This window comes from Azolla caroliniana, unplaced genomic scaffold (assembly GCF_043228905.1).
Source record: "Azolla caroliniana isolate FFs.n. ecotype wild unplaced genomic scaffold, voAzoCaro1.0.p SCAF_17, whole genome shotgun sequence".
NCBI classification, from domain to species: domain Eukaryota; kingdom Viridiplantae; phylum Streptophyta; class Polypodiopsida; order Salviniales; family Salviniaceae; genus Azolla; species Azolla caroliniana.
This window is the reverse complement of record NW_028230452.1, coordinates 16,135,505-16,159,116: the sequence shown is the minus strand read 5'-3', so window position 1 is coordinate 16,159,116 and position 23,612 is coordinate 16,135,505. Positions and strand designations below refer to the sequence as shown.

General features: G+C 37.6%; 1 protein-coding gene across 3 annotated transcripts; it reads left to right on the top strand.

Annotated features, from left to right (window-relative positions):
- Window positions 1-8,777: 8,777 nt before the first annotated feature.
- Window positions 8,778-21,868, top strand: LOC147853298 (uncharacterized). Of its 3 annotated transcripts, none has more exons than XM_087333180.1 (5): window positions 8,778-8,876; window positions 9,996-10,132; window positions 10,209-10,434; window positions 13,853-14,664; window positions 21,397-21,868. In XM_087333180.1, the coding sequence occupies exons 2-5, from the start codon at window positions 10,001-10,003 to the stop codon at window positions 21,592-21,594; spliced, it is 1,368 nt and encodes a 455-aa protein (XP_087189306.1). In that variant the 5' UTR covers window positions 8,778-8,876; window positions 9,996-10,000; the 3' UTR covers window positions 21,595-21,868. The 3 variants fall into 3 exon arrangements, with proteins under 3 accessions (XP_087189306.1, XP_087189307.1, XP_087189308.1); XM_087333181.1 differs by having other exon boundaries at window positions 8,860-8,880; XM_087333182.1 differs by lacking the exon at window positions 8,778-8,876 and adding an exon at window positions 9,049-9,068.
- The last annotated feature ends 1,744 nt before the right edge of the window (window positions 21,869-23,612 follow it).

Genomic DNA, 23,612 nt, shown 5'->3' with positions numbered 1-23,612 from the left:
CTGAGCTGAGCGCCTGCAGAAATGTCTGCGTTTTCCAGTTCAGAGAAGGAAGGAAGGGCTTTCTTCGTTGTTCTTTGATTTTTGCTTTTTGCGTTTTCCCACCGGCTGCCGCCGGTCACCCGAATTCAAATTTTCATATGTATGCTTTTTTCCCTCCTTTTTTTTCCAAGAGAGAGAGAGAGAGAGAGCGTCTTCTCTAGAAAGCAAATAAAATTAATATAAAGCGACATCTTTCCCCGTATTTACGAAACTAGCCGCTTCCCCCCCATAACGCAATGCATTTGTTATTATGAAAGGAAGGAATAGAGGGATTTTTTGGTTCATTTGTATTGAATTGATAGACTTGAAGAAAGAAGAGAGGAGGAGATGATCTTTTATAGCCTTGTCTGTGTCCACTAGGAATCGGCAACGGTTCGGTTTCGGCCAACCGGCAAAACCAAACCAAATCGGTTAAGCCTTAACTAGTTTGAGAGTTTCCAAACTTGAACCGAACTGGTTTCTAAACCGGTTCATCGCAAAATTATTCGGTTCAGCTTGAGCCATCCCAAACCAAGCTCAAATTGGTTAAGGAAGCTCAAACCTGAACCGAGCCAAACTTGAACCGAACTGGTTTCTAAACCAGTTCACCGCAAAATGATTTGATTCCGCTTGAGCCATCCCAAACCGAGCTCAAACCGGTTAAGGAAGCTCAAGCTTGGACCGAGTCGAATTGAACCACCAAACCATTTTTTAATGGTTTGGTTTCATGCTTGAGCGGAGACATTGCTAACTCCTAGTGTCCACCATCGAACTAACTCTCGTCTGCTCGCTCTTACAGGCACATCTGGCAATAATATAGGTTGTTTTCACACATTGTATGTTCTCTTCATAATCTGGATGTCAACACATGCTTGTACCCTGGGCAACCCTTGTGTTGCTTCAACGAGGAACGAGCATAGCCCCCCCCCCCCCCCCCCCCTTGAGAATTCGGAGAAACAACAAGCGATAAAGCTGACGCGTTGTCATTATCGAGCAAAGCAATCAATAAGACAATGGATGCTTATTTGTTTAGACCCAAGTTACCCTGATTATAGTATAGATATATATGTTCTTACCAAAGCAAATGCAATCAATCTTATGTAGATAAAGAGGTTAACAGGACACTAGTTTTAAGTGGACAATTGCATTTTTGTGTAGATATATTAATTGCATTGCAAAGGCCTTTTACACCTTTGTACCTTTCTTGCATTATAGGAATAGAGGTCGCGTTACACCTTCTTGCTTACACTGTATTAGTAGCGATAGCTTTACACCTTGTATCTTAGATGACAATTGAGCTTGGACCTAAGAGACGAAATCCTCCTTTTATAACACACACACACCCCCAGACCCTTTACTCAAATTATCCATTTACATGTACCCTTTTGACATATACATTTGGCTTATTTTTGCCAAATACACACCGTGTTCTATATACACCATGACAAACACACCTCAATAAAAGTCACAAAATGTTAGCGTCTTAATGTTGCCCATGGCGAAATCAATTTCCATAAGCTTCTTCTAAGCTTAGGAGGATCCCACCTACAAGGAATATGACATGGGTAGCAATCACAAGTATGCAAGACCTTTCTTATAATAGAATTCAACAACCTAATTATTATAATATGTGACATGGATAGGATGTCGTCAAGAGTTTATTATATTGTTATATGTTGAGCAGGTGTTACTTTGTGTTGTTTTGGAGCCTACAAAGTACAACATAAGTAATCGTCAAGTGTTTGATTGCTCATTTAAGTGAACTATTGGGATATTGACACACACATAAAATACACTCAAGAGTCTTAATGTAGGCTATGTAGATTAATCATTAAGGCTCTATGCTAATCAAAGTCTCCAAACATGGCCTTTTAACTCTTTGAAGAAACCAGAGCAATCGTGGAAGGAGAGGTAATTAAGTTTCAGTTAGATGCAAAATATGGTAGATGGGTTAGTCTTAGGTCTAACAAGCTATTGTAACCTAACTAGCAATCATTGCAGAGTTAGTAGTTCGTTTTACCTCAATGTTTACATATTTACTCAAACAATTGTTCACTAAGCACTTCACCGTGTGAAGATGTCAAGCATTAAGTTAGTGCAAAGGTGTATAATCCATTATTTACACATGAAGCATGATTACTTAGCCATAAAACTAAACTAGGTTTGATATCTTATGTGCACTTCACAATAGCAAAACCAAAATTATGAGAACCATACTTTGTTGTTAAATAGGGACTTCTACATTGACCAAGGCCATGAGAGTGGATTTTGAGCTTCCTTTTTTTGGGTGATGAACCACCTTTTGTCATAAACTTCAATAAATGCCCAAGTGTTGTGTTTGGTGGGATCGGGAGTGAACCTAGCAAAACTTATAGGTTGGTGCATGAATGATATTTCATTGGTTGTATTGAAGTTGTATGTGGTAGTCTCAACCACAAACTAGGGGTGTGAAGTGGTGACCAAGACAAGTTCTCTGGTTGGACGAAGTGTAGGTTCTCTCACAATAATGGTGTGGATTTAGTTTCTTAAATCTTCTATGTGGATCATAACCAATAAGAACATTTAGACTCGGTGGTTGTAGATAGACCCAACACTTAAGGGTGTTCGGATGCTTAGCTTATATGCATTTTGCAAAAGATCAAAGGTGAAAGTTGGGTAGCAAGTCCAAACCTTGCATATTCTTGGGGTACTTGGAAGATGAGTTCAGCTACAGGTTGTGGGATCTCCTTGATAAATAGGTGGCAAGGAGTAGGGATATTGTATTCATGGAAGATAATATGATTGAATACTGGAAATAGCTGAAACTAGTGTCGTCTTCCCGATCAAGAAATCCCATTATGGATCTAATACTACTTGACTTCACTTCTACATAGCCAGTTGACAAACAACAACCGGCCGATGAAGCCAAATCTGAGCCAATCGGCACACAACATCATGCTGATGCACGTGAATCCGAGTTGGCAGAAGAAATTGAATCTGAGCCAACTAATGAAGGAAGATACGATGGCTTGTTGACACAATGGGCAATAACTAATTGCTAGTGTATCCTAATATCGTTAGTTTGGGTTCCTCCCTAGAGAATGTGTAACACTTGAATGAGGGGAGAAATTCCAATGCACGAGAATTCTCTTAGTCGAGAGAGGGAATTAATATGGACTTGAGGTTGCACTAAACTTCAAGAACGACCAAGCCCAAATGGTCTTATTGACTAAGAGCATGGTAAGAGTCCAAGAAACAAAGATTGCACCATCATTCTTGGATTGTTTCATATAGCATGGTTTTCGATAATGAATTGTGGTGCATAGATTAACGCGAGTAACTTTAGTTAATGTGGCAATACATAAATTATACCTCTTATCAATGAAAGTTTTATGATGAACTCATAACGCTCTTCTATCGTGATATGCTAGTAATAATAATGCCTAACCTTTTTTTATTTAACCCACCCCATTCATTAGGTACATATACTTCCAAGGGTGAAGCTTGGTTTCTCAACATTCTCTATCGCTATTATGCACTCGATTTCCCAAGGTCTTGACTAGGACCAATGAAATCAAGAGCGCAATAGTGAATATACCCTCATTGGATTGTGACAGTCTTTCCAAAAAAATTGACATGGTCATATTAGGGTGAATTAATTCAATCATACGATATTATTATCTCCACATAAGTACTTATCATTAATAATTAGGGATAACTCACAAATAACTTCCCAATTAAAAAATCATATATCTCCCAAAATACCCTTGATCAACCTGTGGAGAAAACTAGTCAATTCAACTTCAAACTTTAGTGGCCGGTAACGAGAATGGTATTTTTTAAGGACATGGCCACTTAGATAGGTGATCACGAGACAATCAAAGGGAGTTGGGTGCACAATAGCATGACACACACTTGACATGTGAATTTCTCTCTCTTACATTAATTAATTTGAAGACACAACTTACTTGTTTAATTGATTAACACTCATAAGTCCTCTTAGTTAATTAATTGACTATGGATAATTAAGAGGAAGATGAGAAGTGGACACAATTATTATTACTTAAGGGATCACAATGATATTTGCTAAACATCATTCAATACAATGATCGTCTATGTTAATCTACATTGATTCCAATCGTTTATGTTAACCAACATCATTTACAATGATATATGCTAATCTTCCTTACTCACTCCAATTGCATAAGCTTCTACCTTTGTTCCAGTATTTCTTTGACCTTTGGAATAGGCGACTCAATGTGCTTTTGTTGTTGTGGTGACGGGGTGAAATTGTGCCTCTATCAACCACTCCTTTACGATGTACTATCTCCCATGGCCATTTGATTCTTTACTCCTTTATACATCATCATATTTTATAAGGTTGACATATTGTCATTTTCACAAAATTTTCTAATTACAAGAAAATACACAAAGCCCCTGGTTGTTACGAGTTGTTTATGTCCTGAATAGAATATGTTGATTCAAACTTCTTGTTCTACATGGCCTATTGCATGCTTTTGTCATTTGCGGATCATATCCATGGTTGGGCTTGTTGTTGAACCTATTCTTGTTAAAAGAGGAAGGTGACTCTTGTCACATATGTGGCGGGGAATGTTGATTAAGAGTTAAAAAATCAACGACCATAAAATTTCACACGTTGATTACAAAATAACTTGATTAGTAAGCATATCCAACGTGTTTCAATTTGTAGTACCTAATCAAGCACCGAAGTATGTCCGTTGAAATAAGGAAGTCTATGATGGTCATACGTCTCTAGTGACCAATCATCAATAGTCTTGCTAGCTACAACCACGACAAACACTTTGCATCGTGTTTGTATAACATGTATATAAGACTTCTACCTCATCAAGAATAGTCTTACGCAACATAAATCAACATATATAGAAATTGGATTGTGGTGTAAGTTATCACGTGCAAAGTGCAATGTGATGCATAGTCTCTTGTTTTCAAATTTAGCGTTGAATCACTGTATAGAAAACTAAAAGAAAGATAGAAGAATTACCAAATACTTTGTGGCTATCGTTGAGGAAGAAACAAGTGTCACTTCAATAAAAAATAGAAAGGCATGCATTAACATCAATATTAAATGGGAACATGCTTTTGTGTGGAAAACAAGCATCCACCCACCCGCACCTTGTTGCAAGTTGGGTGGATGCTTTATTACCATGAAATATACAATTGGTTTACTAGTCTGAAGTATAGGCTTTACAACAACCTTTCAAACAATGGCTCTCAAAACAAAACAATATTATTATTGCTTTAGGATAATGATTGTAGTAAAGTGGGATACAAGTTTCAATTAAATGAGTGACTTCAATTTTAATTTGGTTACCACTTTTAAAGGTCATAGAATTTAGGGCATTAAGGAAACGAGGAGCAAATACCTCTAATAGAAGTTGGATTCTCAAAACAAAACAAATAAAAAATGGTCTCCTCAATCTTAAAATTTCCACATGCGTGTGTTTCTAGCACGTTTCCGATTCATATGAATTCTGCATGTATGTGTTTTGGGGCATGGTGCAAACTGAAGACAATTGTGCGTCCCAAAAAGTTTAGGGGAGTTCATCGAATGTGACACCAAATATCACAAAACAATTGTAAGGTTGATGTTTGGTGATATTGAAAGCTACTTTTATAAGAACTAAGAGATAGATGCATGTCAATTAGAGCAAGTTTTAACCACGAACATTCTATGCCCCTAGAAAATCAAGGTGAGAGGGACAGACATTGAGATCAATGGGTGTATTCCAACATGAACTATCTATTTTAATATTCACGCTTGTTATGTGTGAAATGATGTACATGCATATGCCAATAATCTAGTGACATAATATGCACTAGGAATTTCATTGTGTGGATGAATGTCACATAGCATAAAATATGTTATAATGCAACCTTCAATCAAGGAGTGTGAACTATTTATTTATACTTGTCATTTTAACTAATTTCATTTCCACGCTATCACTTTAAGTCAAAACATCATGGATCATCATGGATATTAAGTATTCTACATTCCAACACAACAAATTGAGGCTCGTTTGAGCTATTATTCTTGCACAACCATTTGTTTCCTGGACCACAATTCGTCGCATTTATCTTTTCTTTTTAGCTATTGTCAATTGATCATTCTTATCTTAATAGGATTAACTGACTTTGGCTACCATCACATGATAGATATTGTCCTATGCCACACCTAGATTATACAACTCTAAGCATTAGGAACTTCATTGTGTTGATTCATGTAGCACAACATAAATTGTGGACATGTATGTGACATTTTGTGCAAGCAAAGTGAGCTTGTTGGAAATGTCTTCTACGTTATTAGATTATACAACACTATGCACAAGGAACTTCATTGGCAGATTCATGTAGCATAACATAAATTGTGGACATGTATGTGACATTTTGCACAAGCAAAGTGAACTTGTTGGAAATGTCTTCTACATGATTAGATTACACAACACTATGCATAAGGAACTTCATTGTGCATATTCATGTAGCATAACATAAATTGTGGACATGTATGTGACATTTTGCACAAGAAATGTGAACTTGTTGGAAATGTTTTCTACATGTATTGGGTCTTTGAGCAGTGCATTTACACGCGTTCTTTTTGCACATCATGTTTGAGAAACATAATATTGCATGTTGGTGGTAGAACATTAATACATGCTCACAACCCTCTCTCTCTCTCTCTCTCTCTCTCTCTCTCTCTACTCTCTCTACAAGTTAAGAAACAAACACCCTACACCCTCCTCCTTGAGATGGGATCGCTTCCCATTGAGATCATGGCCATGGAAAAGGGTTGTTCAATACATGCTTAAGGTTAAAAAAAGTCCCTCGCATCGACTTCCTAGAATTGCATGGGTAACAAGCAAACAGATCCAAAAGACTCATGAAAGCAACATTTTGTGTTACGGTTGGATGCAAGATATGAAAAAAAGGTTTGGTAGATGGGATGCAACACACTTGCTTTAGGATGCATCATTAGATTCCTCTATAAATGAGGCCTTTTGCAATGCCAATGTATCATGACATGGGACAAATGTGAAGGTTCACGCTTCACACATTATACTACACATGTTGCCCCTAACAACAAAACCCTATTCTTAGCGGAACTATACACATCCCGTTATATGCCATTCGAACAAGTGCTTCAATGCGACTTAGCTGACACACATTGCAATGTGAGGTGGGGCGTTGGGGCACAAGTGATGAGAGTGGTCGACTATGCACACTTTGCCTTTAACATGTTCGAGAGTATGAGTATCACACTTTGATACAATGCTCTGCCTTTGATCATATTCGACCATGTTGTCCACACATCTTCAACCAAGCCCAATGCATGCATGAATTTCTCTCACGATCACAATTTGCACTCTCGATTGCAACATTCATTGGTAAAGTTCTTGAACATCGAGAGTCGCTACTCACTTTCACATGTAGCACATGAAATGTAATATTTTTGGTCTCATATGCCATATTTGACCTCCAATGACAATAATAGAATCTTGTGCTCTCTCTCTCTCTCTATGTGTGTGTGTGTGTGTGTGTGTGTGTGTGTGTGTATGTATGTATGTATGTATGTGTATGTATGCATTGCATGTTGGTGGTAGAATACCAATGCATATTCATGACCCTATCTCCTATATATGCATACATACATGCATACATACACACACACATCTATATATGTCTACAAGACATTCTTGAAATCGTTCTTAAATGACAATGGACATATTGACCTAATAGTGGTCTATCATTGTTGAGGTGGATTCCTCACTTGCTTAGGTCATATTGTTCTTGCTTGATGAACAAACCATGTTTTGATTCCACTTCACCTGGGGGTTAATTTCTTTGCCTCAGTCATTTCTAATTCCCTTTGGAAGCGAGGAGCCCCTTCCTTTCAAGACAAATTTTACCATTCTCAAGTTTATGTTTGGCCTAGGTTTCTTAAACATTTTATCTTAAAATGCATCGAAAACAACATGATGCAAGTCCTAGTACGAGGTTTACGCCATTTGTGAAAGCGCGTGCCATTAACTGCTACTACCAATGATGAGCTAAACACTGGCAAGCAATCAGACAAGCTTCCATCCTTGCCTTCTGACTAGTGCCTCTTCTTCTTTGTTGCCTGCTAAATGAGGCAACATTCTCTATGCTATGTGAAAGCACGTGACATTAACCACCATTACCAAGGACGAGGTAAATGATGGAAAGCAAACAGTCGAGCTTCTCTCCTTGCCTTCAGATCAATGCCTATTCTTCTTCGTTGCCTATGAAACGAGGCAACATTCTTTATGTTATGTGAAAGCACGTGACATTAATTGCTACTACCAAGGACGAGCTAAATGATGGCAAACAATCAGTCGAGCTTCTCTCATCGCCTTCCGATCAAGTGCCTATGCTTCTCCGTTGTGTTTGAAACGAAGCAACATTCTCCATCTCATGCGAAAAGAGCGTGACCAGAACTACTACTACCCCAAGGACGAGTTAAACACTGGCAAGCAATATGTCGAGCTTCTCTCATTGCCTACCTGGCGAGGCAACATTCTCTATGTCACACCACTGACTCATGGAGGAGCCTACCGAAACATTATCCAGAGAAACATCGCGTAAAGCAATCAGAGAAGGATAGAAGAAAAAGCACCGGGAAGAATGGTGCCAGGAGGGCATATTACATAACAAATGTGTGCCCACCAAAACCAATGTCTGGGAGTGGGGGACACATATCTTTTTACACATCAGAGGGCTTCTTCTTGTCATGAATAATAAGAAAAATCTGCTTTCTCTCCTCTTCTCACCATTTTGCTCTAGAATCACAGACCCCCTCTTGAAGCACAGCTAGAAGACAACAGGTATGTGCTCATCTCAAAGCTTTTTCTTGCTCTGATCCTTTTCTATATGTTCTCCTTGGTTTCTCACAGACTCATACTTATTTACATGTATGTGGCTGTTTCCTGTTCTAGATATCTATATCTATATGTTTGCTTTTCTGAATCTTTGGAGAAGTACGCCCCGTTTTTGGGTCTTTGTCTGATTACCTTAGGGTCAACTAAATTCCGTGTCTTCACTTTCCTTTCTTCCCTCTGATTTCGTTTTTTTGAAAAGTGAAAGTGTTTTGTGTTTGTTCGGGTCTTACACCCCAACAGTGCTCTAAATTAAATACATAGATAAATTGTCCTTGAAGTTTTTGGGTTCTGAAAGAAGTAAAAATGTTTGCACATAATTAATATTCCATATGAATTATTTGATCGATCATACAAGTGAAAGTATGTGCTTTAAGTTGGTAATTAAAGGGGGTTTACAAATTGGGTTATTACATGCCCAGAATATTTAAAAAAAGGAAGTTGTTAATTGTTGCAGATTGTTCTAAATTATTATTTTCTCTTATATGTACGTTTTTTGGTCCACTAGAATCCGCTAGAATATTTTTGAAGGTGGTATATATTGTTCTAAACTTTCATTTTTTTCAAATTCATAATTTGTTTTGCTACTAGAATGTTCCATAAACGTGTTGCATGGCAATAAAATAGTCGAAAATCTCTCTGCTAATTAATTATGTTATCTGGGGTCTCAAGATTATTATATGATTAAGGTTCTTTGGGGCTTCTGAGCTTTTAGTTGCATTTAATTCTATGGATGGGATGAAAGTCTTGGAGTGTACTATACCCTGAAGGGCTTTGAGGGTTTTTATTTTCTCTTCAAGTGTTTGAATGAGCCAAAATGTTTGGCTTTCTGAACTATGCCCTCATGAAGCCAAAGATGAATGACAAATGGGTCATAAAGATGATGTTTCGTGTGCTTCTAGTTGCGTCCACTCAATTCTCGGTTTGAGTTTAAGGATATAATGCTTTTCTTTTGCTTGTTTAACTATTAAAGAGTTTAAGGTATTGCGGGATTTTGTTTCTTCTATTCTATATTCTGTTTTTAAAACTCGGACTACTGAATTCTGCCCTCATAAATCTATTGAAAAGGGCAAATGGGTCCGAAAAATGGAGCAGAAACACAGTCATACACTCTTGTGAAGCATCTGTCTTGGATCGATCGAATGTACCAAAAACTAGAAGACATTTATGTTGAAGTCGATAATAAACCATCTTTGTTGATACAGGTAGACATCATTATCATTTGCTGTCCTATGCTTTTGGGATGCTAATGAACTTGATTTTATCATCGTTATGGTGCAGGAAACGTCAAAGTATGTAGAAAACCAAATTAATGTGGTTGGAACCAATGTAAAGAAAATATGTGCAGAATTGATTCAAGATTTACTTCCTCCACCGGATGAGATGAAGTTTGATTGTCCGATACATTGGAAGTGTGATTGCAAAGACTTGTTAAAACTCGAACAAGGAGGTTCTTACACGAGTGTGCAAGATGCAAAACAGGAAAGCGGAGGTATTGAGCCTCAAGGTGATTATTAGTACTTCTTTTCATTTCAGTACATTCACTGCATGAGAAAAATATGTTTTGACTGTTTTCATCAAGGAATACACAGCAGATTGGAAACGAAAATACAAAGCAAAGCAATGCTTGTTACATGGTCTTTTGTCTATTTTAAAAAAGGTGTGTTTTGGGCAAGTTTTTGGAATTCTTTTGTACTTGGAGAATGATTTCAAGCTGGCCAATGAACCACATTTTATAAATTGTAAACTGTGAAAATTAACTTATTCATGGCCATCTAATTTCGTAATGTTGATTAGATCTAGCAGATGGAAATATTCATTTTTGTAAATCTTTAATATTATGAGTCCCTCTTTCTCTCTCAAAGACGAGACAGCATTTTAAGATGTAATCTCTCTTGTCGAGTCTTATATGCCATTTTGGAGTCTTAACAGACGTTAATACATCTTTCTTCATTGTCAGCACTTCTTATGTCAGCTTTTTAACACTCATGCTTCTCTATGGGGTTGAAATATGGGACAGAGAATCCTGAAGTCCACTTGGAAAGAATTTGAAAATGTCCAAAAAGCTCTTCCTTATCAAGTTTCTTCAAGGTAAGCTACAAACACCGTAAATGTTCCTACTTCTTGAGATTAGATCACACACAATTTTGATCAAGGCCATAGGAAAGGTTATTGGTACATGCATAAGGTTCAAGAACTGCGCGTTGACTTCCTGGGATCCCATTGGAAGCAAGTAAAAAGATTCAAAAGGCACATAAAAGCAAAATTCGGATTTTAGATGGATGTGAAATATGAAGAAATGTTTTTAGAAAATGGGATGTAACACATTTGCTTCATGATGCATCAGTAGATGGCTTCTTGAACGAGGCTTTTTTGCAATGTCAATGTATCATGGCTCGGGAAAGGCGATGCATCAGTAGATGTTAAACCAAACTACAAAGCCATTTGGTACTAGCTTGGAGTGATGGCCCCAATTATCAAAGATAAGAAGGGTCCAAGCATTCTTGAAGTATATGCATGTCTTCAAGAAATGTTCTGAGGTACAACTTGGTGAATCCTTAATAAAGAGCAACAATGAGATTTCTGATGCAAAATACTAGCCAATTACCATGGTCGATTGGTAAGTCGTAATATGTCTATTTAAGTAATTATGCAGAGCTGCAGAATGCAATTTACAAACTCCTAAGTTTTGGCTATCATTTTGAAGAACTGCATTTGGAAGTGTTTCTATTGATGCCTAGATCTTCTTGTATTAGTGTATAAACACTATTATCTACATGGCTACTTATTATGTGGCCCATGTATTGCAGTTGTGGTTAATTCCTCTGGTTGCAGGACAATGCCCTTGTTTGTAGCAATTGTCAAAAGTTCGGTTTGAACCGAAATGAACTGCAAAACTGCGGCTTAACGGTTTAAACAGTTCGGTTTCGTTTCATTTTGGTTTGGGGGGTGAACAATTTGGTTTGGTTTGGTTTAATTCAGTTCAAATGGTTTGAAACCGTGGTTTAAACGGTTTAAATGGTTGAAACGGTTGCCACTTGATTTTTTTCTTAAATATTTTTCTGAACAACCTTTTCATTTTAAGCCTAGTCCTGACATTTTAGGAAAAAAATTAAAATTTGAAAAATTAATTGAATACTGAAATTTGACCTAGCTTGAAAATTGAGACCAAACCGCAAACCGTGGTTTTAACGGTTTAATAGTTTGAAAATCTCTAAAACCCTTTGGTTTGAGTTTGGATATTTTTTAATGGTTCGGTTTAACCAGTTTTGTGATTCAGTTTAAATTTTAATATTTTTAAACAGTTTGAGTTTGACACCCTCAAACCGAACTGAACCGAACCGTTGCCAATTGTTACTTGTTTGGCTGCTACCAAAATTCCTAACAATTAAAGGAGGCATGTGAACCGGATTTAAACCATGCAACCTTAAAGAATTACATTAATGCATTTGAAGCATCAAGCAAATGGCAACAAAAGAACATGAAAAAAGATCATGGTACTGACAAATGATGAAGCTGTTTAGCAATAGTGGGCTCGACATCAAGAACTTGCCATCCTTACGATATTGTACACCTCTCCAAAATGATGAATGAAACAAGGTAATGGGCAAGATCTATGGCTCACCATGAGAACTTGTTTCCCCCAAAGGTGGCCTACTACAATGATCATTTCATGAACTTCTTGTATGAATTTATACAGATACTAAGGTACCTGGACTTCTACATGCTATATGCTCGCAAAGCAATATGCCAACTTAGAGTTTACTTCCACTTAGGGTTTAGTTCCAAGGACGATCACTTTGTATACTTAGAGCTGAAAGATTTCGCAAATTACGTGAAGGAGAGATCGAGATTGAGGCCATGACAGTTAGGCCAAATCTTGCTGAAGTGTCAAAAGCATAGGGAATCAATCCTGATGTTAGCATGCGGAATGCAACGACAATCACACTGATTTCTTCTCCATAGCTCTACACCTCCATGAACAACATGCCAAGGAGTCACATAGAGAGAGTAGAGGATGCCTGGATATAAGGCACATGAGCCATACCATCACCAGATCATGGAGATGATTGTTTGCAATGCCTGATCTGCATCAGGACACTCAAATGCACTTGTTGAACTTCATTATAACTTTTTCCCCACTACTCCAAGTGACCTTGGACATGATTTCCAGCTACTACTATTCAACTCATACATGTTAGTTATGCACCTCATGCTTGTAAACCATCTCCAAATTCATTCCATCTATCATGGAGCTTTAGGCAACCTGGAGCTTTCATTTTTACTTCGATATGAATAATGAATTCCCCCATATTTTTAAACATAATTTGTCTCATAGGCTGATTTGGGCCTCTAGTAGACATTAATAGATCTTTCTTTTTTTTTTTGCTTGAAAATATTGGCAATATTTTAAGGTTATTTCTAAGGTTATGAGTTTTTTCCAAATATAAATCTCGGAATAAAAAAAAAGAAGGAAAATTTATGCCTTAATAATCAAGACTTTCATCTAACGTCATGCATGGTTGGTTTTCTCTAAACTTTGTCTCAGAAATTTTGCACAAAAGGTTGTTTTTTTGTGACCATTGAGCATATTATACTATCACATTTATATGCATAGTATGCTTCTGAGTTTTGTGCGCATTGCCTATAGGAAGAAACACATAGATACACAGGAATTTTACATACACAGAATTATGTATTGTGTTGGTGTGCATATGCATATCTTTGGGCATGTTTCCAGTAAGATGGTCATATAATTCAACATAACAAGGTTGAAAGTTATAACTTCATTACTAGATATTTGCAATATTAGTTGTATGTAAATGATGTGTGCATGCTTTTGTGAGAATTTTCTGATTTTGGTTTTGAGATGTTAGAGAGACTGATACTGTTTCTCTTTGATATTTGCATTCAAAATATTCAAGAGGCTCATAAGATTGAAGCTCACAAGATGGTGATGGATTCAGCCAGGATGGAAGAGAAAATGGCAGGAATCACTTCAGAACAGAAAGAAATTGACAATTCAGAAACTAAAATCTTGACCGAGGCCAAGGTGGAAAAACAGCTTGTTATTGTAAATAATATTATGAGTGAAGAAAAGTTTAGTCAAGTTGTCAGTAAGAATGTAGAAAAGTTTGCAGAAGGTATTATTATTGAGAGCGTTGAAAAGTTGGAAGATATAGAGCTGTATCTAGAAGAGTCTGGGCGAGATAACATATTTGTAGATCAAGCAAGTATATCAAAACAAGAACATAATGATGTAAGCAAACCAGAGCATAGTGGCAGCTATCGAGGTTGTTGTGGGGATGTAAATGAGAAACATCTGACAAAAGAAAACTCTGGAAGATGGTATGACAGCAGACAAGAGTCTGAAATAAACACAACATGTGAAATCTTCAGAAGAGACCGACAGGTTATGGAGGACCGAGGAGAAGATAGAATGTGGTGTCAAGAGGGAAGCACACAACTAATGATGCAACAAAAAGAATTAAAAACAGCCGATTATTTGCAAAACAACTCAAAGACTTTTATGGAGAATAATATATATGGTTCGAATGTTTGTAATGGGAAGGGAAGAGATGTAGAGATCCCTGTACATGAGATGGGCGATGATGTAAAGTGTATGTATAGTTCTACAAAAAGCATGAAGCAAGTAGGAAAGAAATTAGAGGAAGCAAATGATTCAGTACCCACATTCAATCATATCTCATCAAATGAGCATCATGAATTCATGAAGGTTTGTTTTCTTCTATTGTGATCTAAATCTTTATCACAATATCTAATGTTTTTCTTATTCTCCTTAGGCCCCACTCTGCTTCTTAAGTTGCTGATTAACGTGGAAAACTTTATTGGATGCATATCTAGAATAAAATGTATACCCAATGCATCTCTTTGCAAATAGAGGGTCACAAAAGGATCTGCATTTGCTTAGATCCTCTTAAGATTTGTGCATTTTACAACATTAACTAAAAATAGACTTTACAACCTGATTCCAGCAGATGAAAGACTTGAATTGAAACCCACATCTTGGAGTATTAGTTATGGATGCATGTGAGTTTGCACTTCCAGTCAAAACTCTAAGCTCCGTTTGCCAGCTGAATATATGCAGATTTCAGCAGAGTTTCCCATTTTTTGATTGTAGGCACCTTAGGTTTGACCTGCAGCATAGACCCTAATCTTGGGTGACAATAGTGGCAGCTGGCTGGCCCACTATATATAGTGATATGCCACAAGTGGTGCACCTTTCACTGTCAAATCTATGGATTCAAGGCTGGATATGACCCCTAGTACTTAAAGAAGAAAGGCTTTTGCAGTATGAACGAAAACAACGGGAAAAAATAGAACTGCAAAGCAATTCAAATCTCTTCCTAGAAAGTGACAATTTATTCATCTATAGTGTATCTTGCTTTTTTGGAGTTTTGCATGGGTTTTAGTTTCCCACAGAAGAATACAAACTTATTGTGCAAAATTCAAATGGTCTGAGCATAGTCACTTTGTCAAACAAAGACTCTAGATGAGTAGTCTCATGTAGCCATTTAAAAGTTGCCATGATTATTTCTGGGTTTATCTGTTTGCATGCACTTGCCGGTTACCTTATATCAGTTGCTGTCTCATGAGGCCACTTGCAAGTTTCCATGATTATTGATTGGTTAGGGTATCTGTTCACTCATGGTTTCCAGACTTATGAAAAACCCTAGAAAAATAAGGTGATTAGTCACTTTGAATAATTACTGAATTTGGATAAATAAATAATATGACATATTCAAGGGCTTAAATTGGTTACATGAACAAATGAGGGGCAGCCACATTGAGATAATTTTTCTAGCAAATTGAGAGGGGTTGAAAATCAGAAACATTTCTTTCTCAACGGGATCATGATAGTAATGTGCTTTTCCTGCTGGGCAAAAGGTTGGCCATTTTGTCTTTCATCTCACATTTGCCGAAAACCAGATTCTTTCGTCTCGTTTTATCATATTTACTTTTATATTTACTGAGTAATATGTATTTTATTTTGATTTGTTGTTCTCAAAGACAAGACAACACTTACGATGTAATCTCTTGTTTGGTCTTATAGGCCATTTTGGCCTCTTAAAAGATGTTAATATATCCTTCGTTCTTCTTTCTTTCTAGTGTATGAATCAACTAGTCTCCTTGTAGAAGTCGTTGATTCCACAGGGGCTATATAGGCCTTGGTCATGAAAAATAACTGGTTATTCTTAGTTCTCTCACCCTTTTCAAGTGGACATTGTTGAACTCCAAACCTGAAAAATAGGTGCTTTTTTAGAGTAAAGGTTTGACATGGCACAGTTGGGCATGATAAGATATGCACATTTCATATGGTATTTCTTTTCTACTAAGCAACACTTTAGATTCATTCTCATTTCTTTACATTTTCTCTTTTTATCTTATATACTTTTATAATTACTGAGTAATATTTATTTTTATTTTGATTTATTGTTCTAAAAAATGAGACGACACTTAAGATGTAATCTCTTGTTTGGTCTTATAGGCCATTTTGGCTTCTTAAAAGACGTTAATATATCTTTCTTTCTTTCTTTTGCGTTCTAACCCTTTCAATGATGTAACTACAACATTTCATTAATTGATATACCAGGGCAACCTCCTTCTCCCCACCCACATGGCTCACGCTCACACGAATCCATCTGTTTTACTCCACAAAATGTAAGAAATACTATTGATTGGTTACAATTTGGGAAAGCCCAAGATTATGATGGATTGGTTGGTGAGCACTTTATCTTTGCCCGTGACACTTTGCTCATTTCTAGCACACATATTTAATAGAGCCATTTGTGAAGTTTTCCCTATTAGATGAACTTAGATACCATTATGCCAATCCTTAAGAGTGGAGACCCCATGATGCCAAACAACTATAGGACAATCATGATTGGTCATTACTTGGTTAAACTACATGGCTCAATTCTAGAATCAAAATCGAGTATATGGGCAGAGTGGAATGGCTGCCGTTCAGCTGGACAGGCAGGTTTTTGGAAGGGTTTCACAACTTTGGATCACATATTGACCCTCCGAGCCCTTATCGAGGAGGGCAGAGTCCATAATAAGAGGATTTATTGCTCCTTTGTGGATTTCCGAAAAGCTTTTGACATTGTGCCACATGCTTGGCTTATGCAACAGCTGGAAGCCCTTGGTGTTCCTACAGAATGCAATGGGGAATGTATGCACTCTATGAATTCGTGTCAGGAAAAGTGCAGTCTTCCAAATGTTTGTCAGAGTAGCTAGCACAATTGGAGTGAAGCAAGGATGCCCACTATCACCCACTCTCTTCGGTCTCTATATAGATGAGGTATCACATTACATAGAGAGATTTGGGGGTTCGGGAGCATGCCTCTCTGATCTACGTGGCATGACTGGGCTAGCCGGATCGGGTAACTAAGCTGGATGGTTAGGAGCCGAAACATTCGGTTGTGCTGAATCCGGATGATCCGAATCGGTGCTGGGGGTTTCGGCTACCCGTGAAGCCAACCTTGTGTTCTGGGCTGGGCCATCTTGAAGAGCTGGGACTTCTGAAAATGTGACTCTTCGGACTTCAATTAGTCTTTCAGCCGTCTTATGCACAGCTATACAAATATTACTATATGCTGATGATATTGTGCCAATTTCTGACTCTCCAAAGGGACTACAAAGATATCTAAATGCCTTAAAACTATTTTTGTACGGACAAAGGTTTGTCAATAAACATGGATAAAACCAAAGTGATTGTGTTTAGCACCACCCAAGCATGGGTATTATCCAGAATGGAGCGGTCTTTGAAGCGAGGGAAGCACTTGCGATGGCAGGAGATAATGGCCTTTATCTATCGATGACAAGGGTGCTGAGGTTGTGGTCCATGGGGCCAGTGCATATGTGCACAACAAATTGCTATTGCCAAATCCATTGTAACCCCTTAGTTACGTCCTGGTCAGGAGCCCATTTGTGTAGCCCTTGATTGACTTGTGGCATGAGCAGGAATGATGGGGCTAAAGAAAGTTGTGATTGTTCTTTGTTGATGAGGTCTTGTGACTGTAGTGTTGTCCTTCAACAATTTTTCCATGTGTCTCTTGAGTTCTAGCCAAAAAAATCCCCAAGCACCTTTGGTCCTGATATTCCATTACCTTGTGTAGTGTACCAAAGCCTTGCATAAAGAGGCAATGGTATCTCCTCTTATTTCATAAAATGCACTCTACTGACAAACATACTGGTCTTCAGATTCCACTCCCTAATGAAGCACCTTTGTCTCCCTCTTATTTCATAAAAAGGACTATAGTGATAAACATAGTGTTCTTCAGATTCCACTCCCTAATGAAGCACCTTTGGTCCTCATATTCCATTACCTTGTGTAGTGGACCAAAGCCTTGCTTAAAGAGGCAATGTTATCTCCCTCTTATTTTATAAAAAGCACTGTAGTGACAAACATAGTGTTCTTCAGATTCCACCCCCTAATGACACAATTGGAAAATTCTTTCTTCTAGATGTATTCATGCATATATGCCTACCTCAATCTAAAACTGATGTGATGAAGTTCACAGCTGCCCTATCACACTGTGGAGTGCATATGATAGATGTATGTGCATATAAGATGGTCTGATGATGAATCCATCCTCCAATGTGTGTCAAAAGTGTTAAGTTCATCTAGGGGTGCGAATGGATCCAAATCTGGCATGGCATTATTTACTCCACAACTATACACATCAATTGTCTCTCTAGTGCATTGGTACTTAGCCAGCCAACTCTTGTTCTTAGCATATACATCCCTTGTGCATCCATCCTTCATCTCAAAGCATATATGTGCACAATCGGCTGCCAAGACAATAGGTCTACTAGATACTGTGAACTTCATTATTTCAGGTATAAGAGATGGAGATCCCATCAGGTAATCGACTGTGCTTACACCTCCTTTTGAGTTCCAACATGTCAAAGCATCTGATCTGGGCAAGTGTGATAATGCATTATATATCACAAATCCATGTGCACTTCCCAAGGCCCTAAGGTCATATTCTGTTATTTCACTAGTATGTTAAGTCAGTTGCTTTAGACCAACCTATTCTGCCATAGCTTCTCCATACACAGGCTCGTTGTTAACAAAGATAGTTGTTGGTTCATCCTTAGTTCGTGGATTGAATTCTAATAATAGTATTGGTCCCCATAGTAGAAATCTTATGATATCATCATATAATGGTAGATATGGTGATTCTTAGGGTGTTGCAAACCTTGAGTAGGCTGGTGGAAAGTAACAAATTGCAATAAATAATTCCCTAAGGTCCCCTCTTTTGATTTGTATCCACATATAACGCGCATCTACATCCTTATACACAACCTGCACTCTATCATGGAGCTCCTTTTTGTAGAACACTACTACTCCTCTTGAGCCTCTAGTGATTCTTGGTGTTCATAGTTGGGGATGACATATTGACTCCCATCTATATCCTTGTACATCGGGGACTTTACTTGCCATGCATTGATGGGTCTTTGTATACATAGCATAATCTATATGTTTTTGAAGGTATCGTTAAAATACCCGACATCTGTCCTTAGAGAGCCATTGCAATTCCATATAAACATGCGTAAGGTCTCATAGGCCATACACCGTCATTCTACGTAATAACGACCTTACCATCTCTATATATAGTCCGTTTTCCTTCCTTTCTTGCCTCGAGCACTTGTGGCATGTTTATTTTGCAAGGTGCCACTAGAGTTGGAATGAGATCATCATCTAAATATATTCTGTCACCCTTGAGTGCCTTTCTTTTAGATAGGAAAGCTGTTTTCTTTTCCATATACATGAAGCGGATGATCAGGGATTTAGCTGTAGACTCATCTCTTGCCACTCTGCATGCCCTGATCTTTGTTCCGAGATTCTTGGCATCTTATGGGTTTCCTCTTTCAGCCCAACTAACCACTTGTACATGTAATGCATGAGCTTTCCTCTTGGCTTCTTCTTCAAATGTGGCGATCATCATTTCCATCTTATCCATTGATGTACCTTAACTTTAATTTCTTTTTGAGCATGCTTAGCTTGAGCTTTGGCATCCTTGGCCATCTTTGCCCATATTTGCGTTTCCATTGTGTTATGTCTTTTTTTCTAAATCAACTTTTATAGCCACTAATTCAACCTTATTTGAGAGTATTTCATCGTCAAGGTATTGCGCCATGTTATCCTTGAGCTTTAAGTTTGATTTTTGAGAATTCAATCATGAGAGAAGTGCACAACTCTTTTTTGTTTTCTATTTCCTTTTTTTATTTCCTCTCTTAATCTCTCATAAGATTGATCTCTTGCGTAATCAAGTGGCATAATAGATAATATTTCCAGTCTTCGGCATCAGAGTGAGCAGACGTTCACCTCAATAGTGGAATGCATAGGCTCTGAAAGTCTATTTGAAGTCTGTAATTATTCTTCTACTAACTGAAAGTTTCACGGAGTTCTGAAACTTCCAAATCCTGCTAATTGGCCTCATGTTTGGACCTGTGCAATAATGTGTAGGGCATGTATGAAGTTCTCTGCAGCTATTCCGTCATGATCTTGTGCCTTTTCTGTTGGAAATCTGTCAATAGCTCTGCCAAATCACTGCAATGAAGAAAATAGAAGTGGAGGAACATGGTGCTGACGGATCTCGTAGAGATCACTGCTCTAATCCAGGACATTGCTCCCATATATGGAGGTGACAGGTGGAGAGAGTGTTCCCTCAATGACTTTCTATGTGTTCCGGGGATCTTGCTTATAAACATCTGGTTAATCCCTCCCTCCAACTGAGCAAGGAAGTTCCTCTTCTTCTGACAAATTAGATCATGGAAGACAATATTTACATTATTGACTCCTTTCTTAAGCACTGCAACTCCACCAGACCCTCTTCTCTCCTGTATCTGTTGTCTGCAAGTCGTCTCTCATATGTCTCCTGTCACTTTTCAGAAGATGATCACCAGGTACTGCTGCCTCTGAATTGAAAACATATTTCCCTTTGTGATTCTCCTCAAAAAAGATGGTAACGTATAGAGATCAGCCCTTATTACTCATTCTGGCCCACTTGGATAGAGCAGTGCCGACTCTATGGACCATGTGTGTGAGAGTTTGTCACTCCTCTCTGAAGCACCATACTGATTTCTCCCTGTCTGTTGTGACCAAGTCAACTCCCATGTCTCCTGTTACTTCCAGAAGAGGATCACCAGATACTGTCTCTGAATAGAAAATGTATTTCCCTGTATAACTCTCCTCAAAGATGCGAATATCCGATCACAATGAACCATTACAATTCCCTGTTGTAAACTTTAAGCTAGTATGAAGGATCTCACAGTGATAACTTGCCAACTCTCCTGCTCCGTACAAAGTAAGTTTGCCCTTATGCCTTGATGCTTTTATCCTATTCTCTTGCACTGCAGCCTTTATCCTAAACAGAGTTTGAGAGAATTTTGGTCATTTTTTTATCTTCTATGTAAAAAAACCATTTCTTTTTATTAGGGTGAAAATTCCATGGGAGCGTCGATATTGGCTTTTGAAGGTAATGATGAGGATGAGCAGCAATCAGCACGGTGGTTCATTAGTGCAAGTCAGAGAAACATTTTTGAACATGGTAACTCAAATCCATGTTTATTTGACAAATTATCCAGCACAGATTGCGATTTAGAAGAGTTTGAGTCTGATTGGGTACTCATATAGCTTAATCATAAAGCTTCCAAATAATGCGAGATTAATATAAAATAAGAAGAGTATTTGTAATTTGCAATAGCCACAATGCAATCTTGATCAAGGCTCTGAATCTTGCAGTGAAGTGTAAAGACCTTTGTCACAAAGTGTTCTCTAGTCTCTCAAGCAAACAAAGACTACAGCTTGAGTTTGTAAGTAGTTAGGCCTTTGTTACAAAGTGTCCTTCAGTCTCTCAAGCCAACTCAGGAATGTATAAGTAATGTGCAAATAGATGTCAATATATACCGTCAACTTTGATAAAAGCAAATATAAATATATATTAAGTCAATGGTTTCTGATCAAAATGCAAGTGGATGGAGATGCGTTTCACCTAATTGAAGGTTATATCATATCATAAAACTTTTGAGCTAGAAGAATGCACACCATTCATTGATTGTTCAAAATTTTGAATTGTGTCTTAAATTCTTCTATATCTGAGTGTTGGCAACGATTGAATACTAATTGTTAATTGACTACCAAAGCTATGCATGATTTGGGAGAAGGGAGGAAGACCCTTACTGGGACTGCAAATCATTGCTGAGAACAATCAGGGTACTATATATGACCTTAGATTCATGTTTTAGTTATGATTTCAATAAATTTATGCAGAATTTATATGTAATGGTTAATTTAGATGAATGGAGAAGCACTCGCATTTATTTCCTAGTTTTAACGAATAATTAGAATAATTTCTGAAACTGTTTTTCTGTTCAGGGATATGTTTTACATTTGTTTATCACCCACTATTGTTGTGATGAGAGAGTTCATATTGGTCACTGTATAATTGTGCATTTGATTGTTATTATTTTCCACCCATTCTTGGGCAAACTCAAGTGAATTCAAGTGATTCATATTGACATAAACTCTCTCTGGACTTACTAAAGATCTATGGCAAAGTGGGGGCAGGGGATTAAGACACGTTGGCCATTCTAATTACTAGACCTGAAACAGTATGTAGAGTGAATGTGTCCATGTGCACATGATGTAAGATAGAAGCAAGATCCTCAACAATATTTTCCTGCCATTTTTTGAAGACGGCAACTTGTTCTTAGACCAATACTTAATAGCAACACATGTCAAAATTGCCAAAAAAATGTTTCTGATGTTTGAGAGACAATTTTCTGCTCATAATGCAGAAACATGACAAAAGTGCAATACCATATGTATACCGTATGTATACTCTTAACACATGATTAATGGCTGTGTGACATTATCACGTCTAGACATTGCCCAACGAGGGATTACTTCCCACAGGTTTTTCTTTCATTTATATACAGGATTTCGTGCTCTCCCATCAATAGTTCATGTGGATGGTTGTTCATATTGGGTTGCTGGTTAATACCTCCAATCCATGTAGTCTCTGGCTGTGGCAAGCCTAGTCCTACAATTGTAATTTGTTTGCAAGGAGAGCTACTTATCTTTTTGATGTCTAAGGAACAATATGCTGATTAGCATGATGTTCCGTAAGTTACAGTCAACATCTTGGCCTTTAATAAAGATAATAGAAAGAGAGATGAGATGCATCAATAATGGTATACAATGCATTGTAATGTCCCAGTTCTGTCAGTTCTTGGTGGAAAATCTTCCAGTATAGAAGATTTGTCCGTTGAGTATAGGTAATATATATCACACTTCCAATTCTCCCACACCATAATGATCCTCTCGACCCTCATTTGGATAGAGGTGGACCACACATTCAACATATTTGTCTTTAGTAAAGGTAACAGAAAGAGATATGAGATGCATCAACTAATTGTACAGGCTGCTATTTGATAACTCGATTCTCTTATGTCTTGGTGGAAAGTCATCTTCCTCTATAGAAGAGTCTCTTGACATTCGATGGTGAACCACATACATCATTGTCTTGGGATTCATTAACTATTTTAATTTTTATCATATTTTAATGGCTACAGGTTAATAGCTAGATTTCAGTGGGTCCTTGTACATAGTAATTTTAAAGCACCACTTAAGAGGTCTGTTGCATTACCTCA

Excerpts from the sequence above, each read along its gene's own strand:
- LOC147853298 (XM_087333180.1), top strand. The coding sequence starts at position 10,001 with ATGGGTCCGAAAAATGGAGCAGAAACACAGTCATACACTCTTGTGAAG. Across the intron at positions 10,133-10,208 it reads AACCATCTTTGTTGATACAG|GAAACGTCAAAGTATGTAGA; the intron begins GTAGACATCATT and ends GTTATGGTGCAG. Across the intron at positions 10,435-13,852 it reads CGGAGGTATTGAGCCTCAAG|AGGCTCATAAGATTGAAGCT; the intron begins GTGATTATTAGT and ends AAAATATTCAAG.